General features: G+C 40.8%; 1 protein-coding gene across 4 annotated transcripts in view; it reads right to left on the reverse strand.

The window, feature by feature from the left end:
* Window positions 1-10414: 10414 nt before the first annotated feature.
* Window positions 10415-17308, reverse strand: part of ZDHHC9 (zDHHC palmitoyltransferase 9) — a 39031-nt gene continuing 32137 nt past the window's right edge. For 2 of the 4 annotated variants that reach the window (XM_083160332.1, XM_083160331.1), the window contains 3 exons: window positions 16844-16947; window positions 14064-14151; window positions 10415-13003 (listed from right to left, as the gene is read on the reverse strand). In XM_083160332.1, the coding sequence (XP_083016458.1) occupies window positions 12866-13003; window positions 14064-14151; window positions 16844-16947 (330 nt within the window). In that variant the 3' untranslated portion in view covers window positions 10415-12865. Of the gene's footprint in view, window positions 13004-13172; window positions 13347-14063; window positions 14152-16843; window positions 16948-17308 lie in introns of all 4 variants that reach the window. The other 2 variants (XM_083160333.1, XR_014460812.1) reach the window with 2 other exon arrangements.

Consider the following 17308-nt stretch of genomic DNA (forward strand, 5'->3'; position numbering starts at 1 on the left):
CACCTGCTCCAACCACCCACTACACTCAACAACGCCACTTCCACCTCTGCACCCAAACATACCAAACCCAACTGCAACACCCCACCACTCATATGCGGAACATCCACACCTCCTACTCTTCCACCAACACCACACCCACACCTGCCCATCTCACACCACCACCGCACACGCTCCCCCGCATGCAACAAATACGCACCTGTCACTCCCTAATAACTAACTAATGTTGCAATACAGTGCATCCTTGATAAAATACAAACCATATTTCACACAATAAAAGTGTTCACAGGTTAAGGAGGTGGAGCCCCTTACAACAGCGTGAAGAGCACCCGTAGTTTAACATAAATGAATAGAAACATGCTAATGAATACAAGTCTCAGCAACACTTCCCAAATAAAATAATTGTGGGATTCCTAAAGTACTTGTACCACAAATGTTCTTCTACAATTCTGAAAGTAGACAATAAGCGCTATAGCCAGAATTCGGTCCCGCTTTGTCTAGGGCAGGGGTAGCCAACTCCAGTCCTCGAGAGCTGCCAACAGTTAATGTTTTCCAGGTCTCCTCACAGAATCACAAGTGAAGTAATTAGCTCCACCTGTGGCTCTTTTAAAATGTGTCAGTCAGTAATGAGTGCACCTGTGAGGTGAGTTGGAAAACGTGAACTGTTGGTAGCTCTCAAGGACTGGAGTTGGCTACCCCTGGTCAACTTGAGGAACTGATGCAGCCAGTCTGTGCCATTGAGGAGCACATGATTTAGCACCAATGTCAAACCTTGATTATCCTACTTAAAAACAGAAAGACATAGTATAAGGAAAGATTTAACACACAATAAAATATTATAAACCACTGCACATACTGTACATTCCTAACCAGAGAAATCAATCTGTCTGGCTGAAGGCAGCACACTTGGCACCATTATAAACTCTCCAGGGAGCCCACCCCTGTGGAGTTAAAGATGGCATAAAATTAAACACTCTGCCCTTGGGGTTGACTCAGCAACTAGCAAGGTTTACAAAATGGTGGTGGGTCTTGACTAAAAATCATGAGGAAACTCACCCTCATGGAACTAATGCAGCATAGATTTACATGTTGTGTCTCTGGTGCTGACTGAGCGATTAGGTTGCAGATTTACAATTAAAAAATATTTATACATTTTAATGTGGAAATAAGAAAACTTAATCATTTGGAACAGAACCACAGGCTCTGCACGTCTTAACCGCTAGGGCACACCGCCTGCTGTAACAGAAGTATGTTGGGTTATGTATACCTGATGCAGCTGAGTGTCAGTGTACATTACACTACAATTTGTGTATTGGGCTTACTAGCAGCAATGAAGTCAAGTGGCTGACAGAGGGAGAAGGTGGAAGGTATGCAGTAAGCACAGGCGCAGTGGGACTGAACAGGAATGAGCGATGCTGGGGAGACGCGCTGAACATGTGCTGAATTGAGATCATTGTGTGAAATGCTTTGCGAGTGTCGTTTACGCAAAAAAAGAGTCTTCTTTACCACTTTCCAATCAGGCAGATTAGCATCAAATGTAGTTTGGGAACATACAATAGCATAAAGTACTGTAATTGTAAAAGTCAAAGCATGAGCAGAGGTACCTACAGTAGCTTGTGATAGTATGGAGAGAGTTCATCAGGGTAGCAGAATATGATTAAACCTGAACTGAGCTCACTGTGAAATGCTTTGCGAGTCTCTTCCAAAAAAATACATTATTTATATATATAAATAATATATTATGTGACACGATAATATATATATATATATATATATATATATATATCCGTCGGTGAGGGAGGCACTCAGAGGCTTCTTCAAAAAAACGTGAAGTGATTTATTGAGGCGACGTTTCGGGGACGGAGCCCCTTTCTCAAGCCGTGAAAAACAACACGGCTTGAGAAAGGGGCTCCGTCCCCGAAACGTCGCCTCAATAAATCACTTCACGTTTTTTTGAAGAAGCCTCTGAGTGCCTCCCTCACCGACGGATATTACATTGCCTTTTAGGCAACTAGGCACGGCACCGGAGCCATAGACTTTAATAGAGCCACCAGGAGTGCCGATTCTCACGGATGCTATATATATATATATATATATATATATATATATATATATATATATATATATATATATATATATATATATATATATATATATATATATATATATAGTAGATCCAAAAAACGAGCACTCTGGAGACTTTTCATTCAAGACAACAAATCTGTATTGCAGTAACGGTATTAACGTTTTCAGGACCTAAGTCCCTTCCTCAGATACCGACCGCTGGGATTTCATACTGAATCCCTCTGTTACATACACCAGCTTTAAAGTTTGAGCCATTCATTTATAAAGCTATCCTGGATTATATTTGTAAGGCAGGCAGAAAATGCACTGGGCTTCTTGTCACTCCTTGCTACAGTACCTGTGCATTGTATTCTGTAGTGCCATAGCCATCCATTGCTACTGAACACTGTAGTGTAGTTTTCATTAGTGGAGCAATAGCCATCCAGCAGTGAAATTACATGCTTTTGAATCCTTATGCATTACTTTGCCTTAACATGCAATTCTTATGGTGCAACTAGGATGGTGCAACTGCAGAAATGATCTGCATGTCTACATCTGCATGTATTTCTATATCATTACTTTTATATGAATATTCAATATAGTTTGACATAGGTGGTTTATTGTATTTCAAAACACAAAATTAGGCTGGAAGATCCACCAAGATTTACCGATCCTAACCCCAGTTACATTATTTTTGTGTTTATCTTCCATGGACTCAATAAAATGAGGCTTACTCCCTTTCCGGTAAATACAGACACAAGTGCAGGTACAGCAGCTTCCCTTAAACTTGTTGATCCTGAGGCTATGCTGTGTCCACCTTGTATTTATGAATGCATTGCAAGATGCATCTAGCTGGACATATGCAAGGTAAACTTACTTTTTCATGCATGTGTATCATTTTCAGGTAACGTTCGGAATGCAGACTGTAACATACAGCTTTACATGATTCCTCCAACTTGACTTTCTTCATTACCAGACATACTCCAAGTGGTAGATTCTAAAACAAACAATTGGCGAAGTTCCCCATTGCAGCCTTATTTGTTAAACATCCCCAAAATGTACCTCCAGGATTATGACCACTATCCATTTTCCCATCTCAGACTACCACATTTGCCTTCAGCCTATCCTAGCACAATAAATCCAAAATGCTGCTTCAAGATTCCTCCATGCCCCCATCCCCCCCCCCCCCCCCCCCAGGCCTTCCTCCTTTGAAGCTCACTACCAAGGTCTTCATTGAAGACTTTCCTACAGAATGTTCCTGTCCCACCTCCTGTTTGCACGTTCCTGCAGAGTGCTCCTGTTCCTTCTTCTTTCCCAGCCTAAGCCATAGACTTCCACTGCTCCAGTAAACATCCTACTTCTAGACCAGTAGTACGCACCACGGACCCCCAACTGTTCACTTTTTCCAGGGGTCACCAGGCAAGTACACTCAACATTCACAAGGCATTTAAAAGATCGGTACTTGTTTCCTAGCATAGCACCCACGATATTAAGTTATACGACATAAAATTGCATCACATCGTATGCCATACACCCGATGCGATTTAAAGTTGTATAAGCCCCATATGATTTTTAATTGTATAAGCACCTTAATAGGTGCTTACAATGTTAAATGCACCCCCACTATCAACGCCAACCCAAAGCGTGGCAAGCCCGCGAGAGGCGGCGGTACGTATCCTCCAACCTTTTCATACCCCCACTATCCACGTCGGCATGAAGTTGATTTTATATAGTGTGGCGAGCGCAGCAAGCCCAAAGCGTGGCTAGCGCAGTGAGCCCCGCGAGGGGACGCGTATTACTTTACATGTATTCTCGCCACACTATATAAAATCAACTCCATGCCGATGTGGATAGTGGGGGTATGAAAAGGTCGGAGGACGCATACCGCTGCGCTCACCACGCTTCGGGTTGGCGTTGATAGTGGGGGTGTCGTTTGGGGGTGCTTTTAACATACTAAGCACCCATTACAGTTAATTATCTTATAGGGGGCACATTTAACATTGAAAACACCCATTAGGGTGCATATACAATTTTAAATTGTATACCATTGTATATGCCATACAATTTAAAATTGTATAACATCTGCTGACATCGCATTGCATACCATCGTATGCCTTATGGTCTGCGATGTGATTTGCGCCGTGCTAGGAAACAAGTACCAAAAGATCCATGGGTGACGCTAATTATTGCACTAATGATTTTTTGTGGAGACCTAGAAAACGTGCACTGCTGGGGTCCTTGAAGACAGAGGTTGGGAATCATTGGTCTAGCTTCTCATAGCCTCAACACCTTGTATGAAAACTCAAACAGCGCTTGTCCTTCATGGAATAGTCTGACCCAGTTCTAGAAATAAATACATATGAAACAGTTGAAGACTCATTCCTTCAAAGTAGAATTTTGCTTTAAGCAAAAAACTTCCCTATCCACAAATATTATTCTTCCACGCGATGACCACATTATTCCTTACACCTCTACTTTAGTTGCAAACTCATTTGAGCAGAAGCATCTTTTACAGTACTTGTTTCCTAGCACGACCGCACCGATTTCCATCGGGGTGGTCGTGTCGGAAAAATCGCGTCGGTTGCATCGCATGCGATACAACCAATGCGATCTTTTAATTGAATCAAATGTGAATAGGGTCCCTGGGACCCGATTTTACATTAGATTCAATGTAAAATATTCCCTACACCCCCAATTTGACACCCTCAACGCCACCCCACGATTGATGCGAACCCGAATCGGGGCGAGCCCGCGAGGGGCGGAGGTGCACGTCCTCCGACCTTTTCATTCCCCTACTATCCACGTCGGCGTGGAGTTCAGAAAATAAAGTATGGCGAGCGCAGCGAGCCCCGCGTATTACTTTACAGGTATACGCGTCCACTAGCCACGCTTCGGGCTCGGTGGCTCACCACACTTTATATTCTCAACTCCACGCCGACGTGGATAGTAGGGGAATGAAAATGTCGGAAGACGCGCACCGCCGCCGCTCGCCACGCTTCGGGTTCGCGTCAATCGTGGGGTGACGACGGGGCCATATACAATGTAAATTAGGTCATATTGGCCCATTTTACATTGTTACCTATGTGAGATGGACTTAATCAAGTCCATCTCATCTTGTGCCATAATAATGGCACAAGACCGACGCGATACTCCCGATTTCAATGTTAAAAAATATTTTAACATTGAAGCCTAAGCCAAAATCGCGGGCATCGCGTCAGTCACGTCGGGGGCAATGTTAATGGCCGCGACCGACGCGATGGCAGTGATTTTGCCTTTGCCGGCAAAATGGACCTGATTTCAAAGGAAATCGGGTCCATCGCGGCCATCGTGTACCTTAACTTTAAGGTACAAGATGCCCGCAATTGTGGCCGTACTAAGAAACAAGTACCGTTTTTACTTCTGTTTCCTATCACAGAAAGTTGTTTTTGGCTATGGTCTATGGCAGGCATTCCCAACCACGGTCCTCAAGGCACACCAACAGTGCAGGTTTTGTAGATATCCAGGCTTCATCACTGGTGACTTAATTAGTATCTGAGGGATTCTGATTAAACCATCTGTGCTGAAGCCTGGATATCACTAAAACATGTACTGTTGGTGTGCCTTGAGGACCGTGGTTGGGAATACCTGGTCTATGGACTGCACATTTACAGTATAGGTCATTACTGCATTTAAAATAAAATAAAAAAAATAGAAAAAACCTGCAGTCTGTCACTGGATAGTCCCTACTTTATCAACCCAAAGTCTTCAACTCTCAATTTTTTTAACACTTATTTATTTATATAGCACCAGCATATGATGTAGTGCTTTACAATTTGGAACAAACATTGTAATAAAACAAGACTGGGTAAGAGGGCCCTGCTCGCAGGCTTACAATCAATAGGGGAATTAGTGTGATACAGATACCACATATTGCATTATTGAGCAAGCACAATTGTAATGGCAAAAAGTGATCGGCAGGGCTATATATCCAGTCACACGGCAGTGTTGGTCTGGGGGTCAGTGGATAGTTTCAGCATAGACAGAACACATGACCGTGGTACATGAATTACACTCAGCAGGTGACTTGTAATAGGATAACGCAGCTTAGGGCATGTGAGAAGGTAGATTTCTGAAGAGGTGCGTTTTCAGGTAACGTTTGAAAGTTGTGTGGCAGAAAGATCTTTTTGTGCATTCAACTCGTTGCATGAACACTTAACAAAAAAAAAAAGAAGTGGAATTGGGAAAAAGCGATGAGTGTGGACAAGAGATGAGTCTTATGGAGAGCAGAGGGGGGGGGGGGGTTCTGTTGGAAGATTGTTTGAAACAAGTGAAGGGACAATCTGGTTTATGCAACTATGTTAGTAAAATCATTAGAGGGGGCTGAGAGAAGTAACAGACTGGCCAGCAGCCACATTCAAAATAACTTTGAGGGGAGACAGACCTGATTGGGTTAGACGAGTAAGGAGGGAAATCCAATAAAGAATGCTAGAAAATTAGGGAGTAAAATTACAAAAATGGGAGTTCTAGTGAAGAGGAGATTTGCCCATAGTAACCAAATCAGATACTAGAAGGCGCTAAATAACTAGAATCTGATTAGTTGCGATGGGCAACATACCATGTTCAATAGAACTCCCATATTAACCCTTGGGTGTGCATTATTAATCAATCACTTGTGGATTCGGTGGGGGAAAAAAAAAGTAGATTTAATTAACAAGGAGCGTGGTACAGTTCACAGATGGGTGTGGATCAGTTGGTCACCAGCAAGTTGGTCAAAATGCATTTAGGCCGACATGGGTCATTAGGTCGACAGTGAAAAAGTCAACATGGTTTTTTATAAATTATTTTACCCTTAGGTCCACACAGTCAACATAAACACTAAAACATACTACCATGCTTCGGGCACTATAACTATTTTATTCTCCCAGTGGATGGTAGGGCATGAAATACCGCCTGTCGGCACATGTTTCGACATGCACACAGAAATGTACCAAAGCGTCACACACCCCCCACCCCACCCCCCATGGCTCACTGTGCTCACCATGCTTCAGGCACACTATTTTATTCTCCCACCATGCCTTAGTGCAGGGCTGGGCAACACCGGCCCTCCAGATGTTGATGAACTACACATCCCAGCATGCCTTGCATCAGTTTCAGCATGGCCACATAGCAAAACTAATGCAAAGCATCCTGGGATGTGTAGTTCATTAACATCTGGAGGGCCGGTGTTGCCCAGCCCTGCCCTAGTGGATGGTAGGTCATGAAAAACCGGCTGTCGGCTCAACCTTTAAGTCATGTCAACTTACTTGGTGGGGACCCAATGACCATATCCCTTAACAGACAATGTCTAGGTCGACAGTCATTGGCTCCCCCAATCACTATCTCACCATGTGTCAGGCTAAAAGCATGAACACCTTCAAAAAAAAAAAAAAAAAAAAAATCCCTAAAAATAAGCTTCAAGCTATTGACTGTCAAACTAGACAAAATATCAGCCACCTGGATACAGATTGGAATAAAAATGAATTTGAGCCCAGAAAGACATATGCAGTGAGCTGGGCGTGAATTAAAGGGTTGACCGGCGCAAGATCAACATTGGCAAAAGGCTCAACATGAGGTTGTTCCATTTTGGTGTCAATGTTAACATGGCCCCTTATCTAGTGCCCGGCTTACTATCACCATGCCTTTTACATGGTACATTTTACCGTTACGAATCGTAGTCCCAAAAAATTGTAAAGGCATGAAAAAGGCCAAAAATATAAAAAAAAAGAGCAATTGTGAATAACTCACGTGGACCTTTTCATGTGTCAACCCATCATCCAGATACAAGCAAGCTCAAGGGGTAGTATATAAAAGAGTCTCCAAATGATTAAGGAAATGGTGAATCCAGAGATGCACAAACACAGATGTAGGATGAGAACCAGAACGGAAAGTGTCCTGGACACTGAGAAATTGTAGCATTTGCAAGAGAAGAGAGAGGCCATTGTCAGAGGATGCCGACAGATTCAGGAGCACGTGTAATGGCCTCTACATTTTTCCCCACAAATTTCATATATCCAAAAAAGGACAAGGACTTCTGTTCACATAAGAAGTTATCATATTTGTGAAAATGAACGAGGAGATGACATTATTTTACGTACAGGCCTAGTTTACGCAAAAAAATAAATAAAAATCCACAATAATCATTTCAAAATACACAAAACTATAGAATTGTGGGCAAGTCTGATTACATGATCAATATGGTCCATTACATATGACAGTAAGGAAGGATTCAGCACATTTTCTAAACGGAACTATAGGCCGTTACATATATTACTTTCAAACTTCTAAATAAAATATTTAAAAAAGCATATACATACACTGCTGTTCTGGGTTTGAGTGTACCAATCCCAAATATATTATAAACTCTGTATTAAAAAAAAAAAAAAGTGCCATAGTAATAGAGAAATAATAAAAAATAAAAACCTCAAAAAAAGTTCCAAAACACTTAACTTAGAATTAAAAAGAATGATCTTTTTCCAAAGTTATTATTTTCCATCGAATTCACTCACATTTTTACACCAGTCTTTCAATGAGAGCATAGCAATATCAAGTTTGGGAGGAACATGGCCAAAAGCAATAGCTTGTGAGTTGATTGCAGTGGATAGACTTCGACAACGTGGATGGAAAAAATTTAATATTTTTGGTAAAATGCAAAAAAAAAAAAAAAAATTTGCTTTTTTCAAATCCCCACCAAAATATCGCCGCAGGCTAGTCAATTTGGGTCATAATGTTGGAATACAGAATTAAAAAGACACTTGTTTGCAAGACTGGCAAAGTCATCTGACTGACATTAAGAGTAACAGAAGGGGTCAGCATTAAAACTGGTGAAATTTTGAAGCTTGCTACATTGCACTTTCAGAAAAATGTAAAATTAGAGACCTCATTTTACACATCAGAACAATCCTTAAGCCATTCTGCAAACACTAAATCTGTATGTGCAACGTCTATCACTTCCATAATCAGTTACAAATGTACAGCAGAATAGGTTATATCTCATGACATATATAAAGTAAATGGCATTTGTGAAATATCTGTGCAGAAACATACAGTATGTACATTACATTTGCTTCTATAACAAAAGGGTTACCATTATTACATTTATAAAAATTAGGTACTGGTTTCCTAGTACGGCGCCCACAAAGCAAATAGCTTAGTGGGCTATTCTGCATAGGAAAATAGCAGCGCATCACGTACAGTGTATAGTGCCGTGAAATATTGCATGGCACCAAATGCGATGCGATGTACAATTTGTACAAGCACCCATGCCATGAGATGTGATGGGTGCTTACTATGACGTGTAATGCAATGAGATGTGATTTGTGCATAGTGTTACATTTGATGGGTGCTTACAATTGTAAGCACCTATGGCATTGTTTTGCGAGGGGACGCGGAATACATGTAAAGTAATCCGTGTCCGCTCGCCACACTACATAAAATCGACTCCACGCCGATGTGGATAGTGGGGGTATGAAAAGGTCAGAGGACGCGTTATGCCACCGTGTGCCACGCTTCGGGGGGTGTGGCGTGGCTAGTGCTGGTGTTTTCGGAACACATTCACACATGCAAATTCATACAGCTGACACAGTAATGACGACATGTGTTAACTATTAACTAATTTACTGAAATAATTTGATTAATGAGCATGACAGGGAGGGGAACAGGAAAATCGCATGCTACTACTATAGGTGATGCGATGTGATTTCAGTACGTTTGCGTACGTAATAAATCTGGGAGCCCTGCTAGGAAACAAGTACCAAAAATTACCAACATCATATTTTTTTGTGCCTTCGAACTAGACGTTCCATACAGTTGAAACTGTACGTGAGTTTTATATACTTTGTCCAGATGCTTGAATGGACTAGGTATTGATTCTTGAACCATTAAAATGAGTTGTTTGTAAACTAAAAAACAGATTTCATAAATTTTGGAACCACAACCGGGGTAGTGTACATAAAATAGCAGCAAAGTTGAACAGATTTGACCATGTTAGAGTGCTGATCGTATTCAAAGTAGGTTGAATTAAACCTGGACACGTCCTGGACACGTCCGAATAAATTTCATTTTTTTTTTTCTTATTTGTTCTAAAAAAAAAAAAACTACAAAATTTTTTTACCTTTCCTTTCTCTCCACTATTATTCCAACACCCCCCCCCCCCCCCCCCAAAAAAAAAACAAAACAAAACCCTGACATTTGCAGTTTGAGATTGGCTATCTAAGTGGATCAATAAAAAAAAAAATTCGAATCCGGCAGGAATACCATTGTTTAACAATTACTGGGAATGGGAGAATTCATTCTGAAAAAAAATAAAAAAAAATAAAGGAGTCACTTAGACATCACATTTATTTATGGCTATTTTCTTTATTCAGTCAGTAAAATAGCATTTTTTTTCATTATTGTATGCTCGTTTAAAACGTAGGATAATTACGGCCAGTAGCAGTTTTTGCAATGGGTGATTATAAGAACGCACAAGATTGATAGTTGTACAAAGCCCTTTACTTTCAGGTCATGAGGAGTCCAATGAACAGGGATAATATGTAGGAAGCATTTAATGCAGCTCATGACGTACCGTCAACTCACCCCTGGATGTCTGGGTATAAACCTGAATTACAACAAAAGTGTTCCATACAGTAAGCGTTTTAATAACTCACGGAACATAATACCTGAGAAAGAACAAAAGTAATGCTTCCCAGTTTCAGGAATTGCAAGACTTTGAGAACCATGAAGTCTCTTGTTTAAACCTTATATAGATCTAGGAAGGTTTATGCATTTTGCAATCATTTCAAAGATTTATACTATAAAAAAGGAGCATCTCCTATTTATTGAATACAGAAACAACAAACTCATACCATGATGTATTGAACAACCCTTCATTTTCCATCACCAGTTGGAGAATAATGGTACTCCAGCCACCAACTGTCCATAACGATGAGTTGAAACTAGCTTGAGTCTACTGGCCTTGATGGGAATGATCCAAGCTTTAAATGAGGTGCCACATCTAATTACAAAAAGATCCAGCTTCATGGAGGCCACACAAATGGCGGTACCTCCAATGACTAGATGGTTTTATTATTGCAATGACTGATAACCCGAATGACTCACCATACAGAAGGTTGTAAAATGGGATTCCATAGGTTTACAACTTCAAAAACAAACAATCTTGACCCAGAAATGAAATGGGTTTTGGTGATTTCATGAAAAAAAAAAAAAAACAGATGTATGATCGATCATTAATGCAAAAAAAATGTTTCCCATAATGATAATACAAAAGTTGACCTCAAGATTAGGTAGATAATCTAGGTGGTCTTCAATCTAGTTTACATGTTGTCTAGAATAGAATGAGTAAAATATCCACTGTTGTGATAAATAGATTATGGGGGAAGTTTTAAACAAGTCTTCAAGGAACGAACATACCAGGGGAAAGATCCAACATAATGTGGGTAACCCTGTCTGGTTAGTCTGGAAGCGACAAAGATGACCCACAAAAGGGTATTTTGAATTCATTTATTTTCCATATAATTACATCTACAGTATGTCAGGAATGTAACGGCTCATGGCCATATATATATATCCATCCTTGAAGACAGGTTTGGAAAGTCGGAAATTCTATTTTACATGAAGATTTCAGGGAGAATTTTCTTCTCCCAAATTTATAAAGCCACAAAAATTTTTATTTTTCAATCCAAGGAAAAAAATTAAATAAAAATATCAATGTGCAAGCAATACAGTTTAGAAACACTTTTAGAGTGTCCGTATATCTATACCACAGGGCATTATGACGAGAAAAAAAAAGAACAACAAAAAAACACTTTATGAACAAGTAATAAATTATATATAAAAACTTCAATTTTTTTTTAACACTCTGTATACTCTTAAAAGTTATGTAGAACAGCAGCAGCAACAACTTTTCTGCACTTCAGAAGACAGTCCGAACGCTCTCTAAATTAAAAATAGGAACGTACAAAAAAAACAAAACAAAAAAACAGACAAGACACTTGAGCGGCCTCTACAGAGCCTACTGCTACCTATTATCAATTACAAGACCACAGTCTACATCTGGAGAATGACAGCGTTGGGTATGAACAAAAAATAATAATTAATGACCCCAGGCCACGTGAATGATAATCTACTTCATGATTATTTGATAAATGAAGTAAAAAGTAGGAATGTGAGCTAAATTTTTGAAAGAGCCAGATAATACAGATAATCATTTGTTGGCAGAGCGATAATTATAAGTAGTCCACATTGTAATTGATTTGTTCATTAATTCTTGGCCTTGGGGAAGAAGTGCAGACAGATTTGAAGGCCAGAAGCTTTGTCCTTTCAGCCAATTGCTTATAGGCATGGCAAGTAAGATAAAAAGCAATGCATATTTTCAATTAAGGTGCCAGTCAAAGGACACAGTTGCCCTTAGCCACAGGCCCCATTCAGGTCCTTCTAAAGCTGCTTGATCTAGAGAGAGATTGTCTGCTTTCACGGTTCACCAGAGGGAGGCAGAATACGATTGTAGACACAATTTGAAGAACCAGCTCCCAAAAAGAAACAAACAAGACCAGAAAGGCCGACTTATTACTCTCCCAGGTTCCGTTATTGGCATACTTGACTAGCACCTGAAGTCTTTCATCGAGCACTTATCCATGTTGATGAATCTCCATCGCACAAGACACCACCTTCATAATTAACACAAGCAAATACTAAAGAAATACGGCATATCGGGCCCTTTGTCCAGAGTCCGTCATTCCATAAATTTGTCACAATAGCCTCTTTGTATGGCAAAACTGTACAATCACATCTACTTTTCTGTATCCGGTCTTCCCTCTGGTTCTTTGGGGACCTGAACGGACATTTCTAGGGCATTTGTTTCCTTGTTGTCAGCTGGAGCCGTGGGCTTTTCAGAAGATTCGTTAGGCATTAGTGGGGCAGCGGCCACCTTTCAATGAAAACAAAAATGTATTCATTATTTGACACAAGGTAAATAATATTCCAGAAAACATTGAACCCTTTCAGACCAAAATTAGGAAGGATATATGAAGGTTTTAAACTTTATAAAGACCTTACACATCGTACAAAAATGTATATAGTATGTAAGCAATCCATACCTATTCTATTTCCAGTCAACAATAAGACTTTCACATATTAGGAGACATGTGATAAGAATGTTAGAAATTTTTGCTTTCATTTTACCACCAGATGTCCCGCCATCACAATACGCATGCAGTGGAAGACTGGACGCACACCCCAACGGCTCTCTCTACCGGGGAGACGGGACTGACCTGGAACAGGAGGGCTTACCGTCAGGAACAAGGTAAGTACGGGAGGTAGAGGAGTGAGGCTCTATAATGGCATGGAGTGATGGGAGGAGGGCCTTGCAACAAAGTAACCGGTCAAAAGAGCAGAGGAGTGCGGGGGGGGGGGGGCAGATAAACACGGTCGTGTACTTTATTCTAAACCAGTGCAAATATACATACAACAAGTCCTTTGAAAATCTGCTTTTTCTTGCATTGATTTAGTCTGGCTGACCCCTAATGCCCTTAGTGATCATGAAAAGGCGTATTAAACGACCACTTTACAGTCACACACATTCCAATCACAAAAAGAAATAATAAAAAAGGTTTATAGCAAGTGGAAAACCACATGAGGAAGACACAACCACTCTCAATTAGTATAGCAGTTGATCCCACCGCTGCCACCAATAACCTAATTTTAAATATGGCAATTCATCTGAGCCACTCTGCTCACTTCAAATATTTAAAAGTTGTAAGAGTTTAGAATAGTTTATAACAGATCAAATTAACAAGTACAAAGCCAATAGTTTACAACAGAATGCACAATACATTAACACTGTAATTTTGTGGAAGTAATTGTGAATCCCATATGAAATATTATAAACAATTACTCCCCTAAAATACAAACACATCCATAAGTGATAAGTAGATTGATCTATATGTTTAATAGGTTATCAATGTGAAAGAAAGTCTAATTATACTCACAGAATCTTGCTGTGTGATACTGTTTTCTTGCACAGGTTGGCCTGGAAGATTCACTGGCTCCTGAAGAATACCTCTTCTGTCAAGCACACTGCAATGAGGAAGGTAATAGAATAAGTCCATGCATCGTTCCCGTTTTAGCCACATGACCGCTTTAGGATACAGAAATTTGTATGGCTGACACCAATGGCAGCTGGTCTCTCTTGTTTCCCTGGTAGAGTTTCACAGCAAGGCTCTGCACAACTGGATGGGAATGGTTTGTCATTTGGGACAGGGTATTTTCTGCAAGTTTTTAGCCTTCAATATTAACTGGTCCGTAATCCACGAGGGTGGTTCAATTATACTCAATCTAAAGGATTCCTTAAAAAAACCTGACTTGGCTTATTCATCAATCTAATCAGGGTAGCAAGCGGATTTGGACCCACGTAACTGAGCAACTCCACACAGTTAGGGACAAGGTGGGAATTGAACCTATGACCTCAGTGCTGTGAGGCAGTAATGATCCCTATTACACCATCTGTACCCCCAGTATCAGTCATCGTGTCCCAACAACAGTTGTAAGATAGCAGGGCTGGCGGAAACATGGTCAAACATTGAGGTTGACGGTGACATGACGTCATCGCCGTAAACCTTGGCAAGATGGTGATGTTTGCGCTACTGATGTGCCTCTGTCTACAGCAGAGATCTGATCACACGACACACCTCAATGTTGGAACATGTTTCAGTCAGCCTCAGTGCAACTGAACCTCAATGCAGAATCGCCTGTTCATTAAAGGAGACCGAAACAAAGGATCTGAGTTTAAGCAACAGAACAGCTTCCTGCTGGGAATACAGACCTGTACTTATTGATTATTCAACGGAATCTAAAATTAATTAAAATTACTTTGGGTTCAGACTTATCAATGAGGTTTCGTCACTGTTGGAGTATAAAGACGGTAATTTAGACATGTACAGAAGACAGGGGACTGATCTGTGTATACACAATACAGGTTCTAGCTGGACATAGGCCAGACACTTCTGAAATCCTGCAAACTGCTATCAGCCTGATCGGCAAGGACAATCCATTACACAAAACAGAGCAAATGGGTTTTGCTGTCCAGCAGAGCCGCGGCATTGATGTAAGCACTTCGATGTTTATACAGAAAATAAATCTATAACTTCACCAAGGTTACGGTAACAATATTGTCAGTGTCATTAATGATTAGGGTGGATTATTGGAATGTTTGTCACTCAGGCTGCAGTCAGCATTACCAGACAGACGGCATCACCATAAAATTAGATCTTCCCCTTGTACTTAAGTGTTTATTTGTCTCAGAATTAGAACTTGGCAGGGGGGGGCGGTTATTCTATTAGCAGTGGAGGCTAGCCAATTACCCCAGATACTGGCTGTTACAGGCATTATGCTTCGGGTTATTAGTCCTCGATAAGCAACAGTCAGAGTGGAGGACACATGGGATTTGGAATTTGTCCTGGATGACTTGCGTTCTCGATTGTCCCTTTCCGAACGACAAAAGCATCCAAAAATGAGTTGCTGCAATAATGACCATCGTCATAAGTCATCATACCAGCCCGTTTTTTAAATCAGTATGATATGGCAAGGTATCCGAAGTCACAACAGGAATAGACAAGGTGGTGATTCAGACAGGGAGGGTTTGGAATAGGTAGAGAAGTTTGTCCAGGACGACCATTTTAAACAGCTGTGATCCAGCCCTGCATGGAGATTATTAGAGGGATCCAGAAAAGGAGAGCAGCTTTAAACCTACCAAAAATATTGGGGAATTTATCTCGGTAAAGGAAACTGTAGGACTGAAAACTACATACAATTCAAATTTTGGCCATTTAAAATAATATTGGGAGGTAATCCTGTGGGTCTCACCGGAGGGTCTCAGATTAGGAGATTATGCTACCATGAAGACTCAAACGATGGGAGATAGAGTCTGGGTTTGAGTCAGGAGGACATAGTCCGTGAAGACTGCCGTTTATAACCAACATTGCCTGTAGATAGGCTGTGTATGTCCGGGGAAGACCTGATAGTGGCAGAAAAACTTATTTAAATAAATCTAAGTAATAGGATAACAGATCCTACTGGTTATTAAGATCGGTGATTTTAAATTTGACTAAATATTTTAATGCAAAACAGACTGTAAGGTAATTAGGTGCGGAATTAACAGATTTCTTGATTTGTCCAGTGAGACAAGGCGCCATTTAAATCATCCAAACAAACATTCCTTGCCCAGACTTTTTTCTTGAAGACTGGGTATCAGGAGCAATCAAATACAGCCTCTCTCACTTTTACACCCCACTAGTGTATTCGCCATACGTACAGATTACGTATACCATATTTAAACCATGATTTGCGAATTTATAATGCAACAATGTCTCAAGAAAATAAAGAAAGCAGAGGCATTCTAAAGTGGTTGTATAGAGTGGAGGTCAATACCGTTCACTTTGAAGGGTTTACGGGACACTGAAAACATACCGTAGACCTCAGTTTAAAATAAACAAATCGCTGCCAGATTCCTGCAGACCACAAGTTCTCAAACGTGGTCCTCAGAACCCAACACAGTGCATGTCTTGCTGGTTTCCTCACAGAATCACAAGTAAAATAATTTGTTCCGCCTGTGGATCTTTTGAAATTTGTCAGAGTAATGAGTGCACCTGTGCGCCTGCCAGGTGACCTGTAAAACTTGAACTGTGGGCTCCTGAGGGCTAGGTATAAGAACCCCTGCTGTAGACATGACCTTAACCCTAGGGTGCCTCTGGTGGGAGGTAGTATACAGTACCTCGGCTGGACCGGTCCACATAGCACCTCGCAGCAGTTCTTTGCAAGATTGCCGTGACTGTAGGGGTTCTGTACGCGGTTCTTACCAGTCCAGGATCCTTTAATCTGTCAAAGAAAAGGCATTTTCAATAGCATGGACCACTTACAAACAGAAATAAAATATCCTCCCACTCGGGGGGCTGATTCGGAAATGGACGAGCGGCAAAATAAACCTGTGACTTCGTACCTAAAACAACATGCTGCAAAGTTTGCTGTTTGCATGCAGGGTAAATACCGGCAACTTATCCATGTAGCCTACAAAATGCTGGACAGTTTTATTCTTGCACTGCAATTTAGATCTGAGTTCGGACACACCTCATTATCTTTGCACATACTGTATCTGCCCCATCTGCAACGCAGCATTGTCTTACCCAGGTGCAGAGTTACTGGCTTATTTTGTTTTGCTCCCAACACTGAGAAAGTCATT

The sequence above is a fragment of the Crinia signifera genome, chromosome 9 (genome assembly GCF_055691185.1).
Source record: "Crinia signifera chromosome 9, ASM5569118v1, whole genome shotgun sequence".
NCBI classification, from domain to species: Eukaryota; Metazoa; Chordata; class Amphibia; order Anura; family Myobatrachidae; genus Crinia; species Crinia signifera.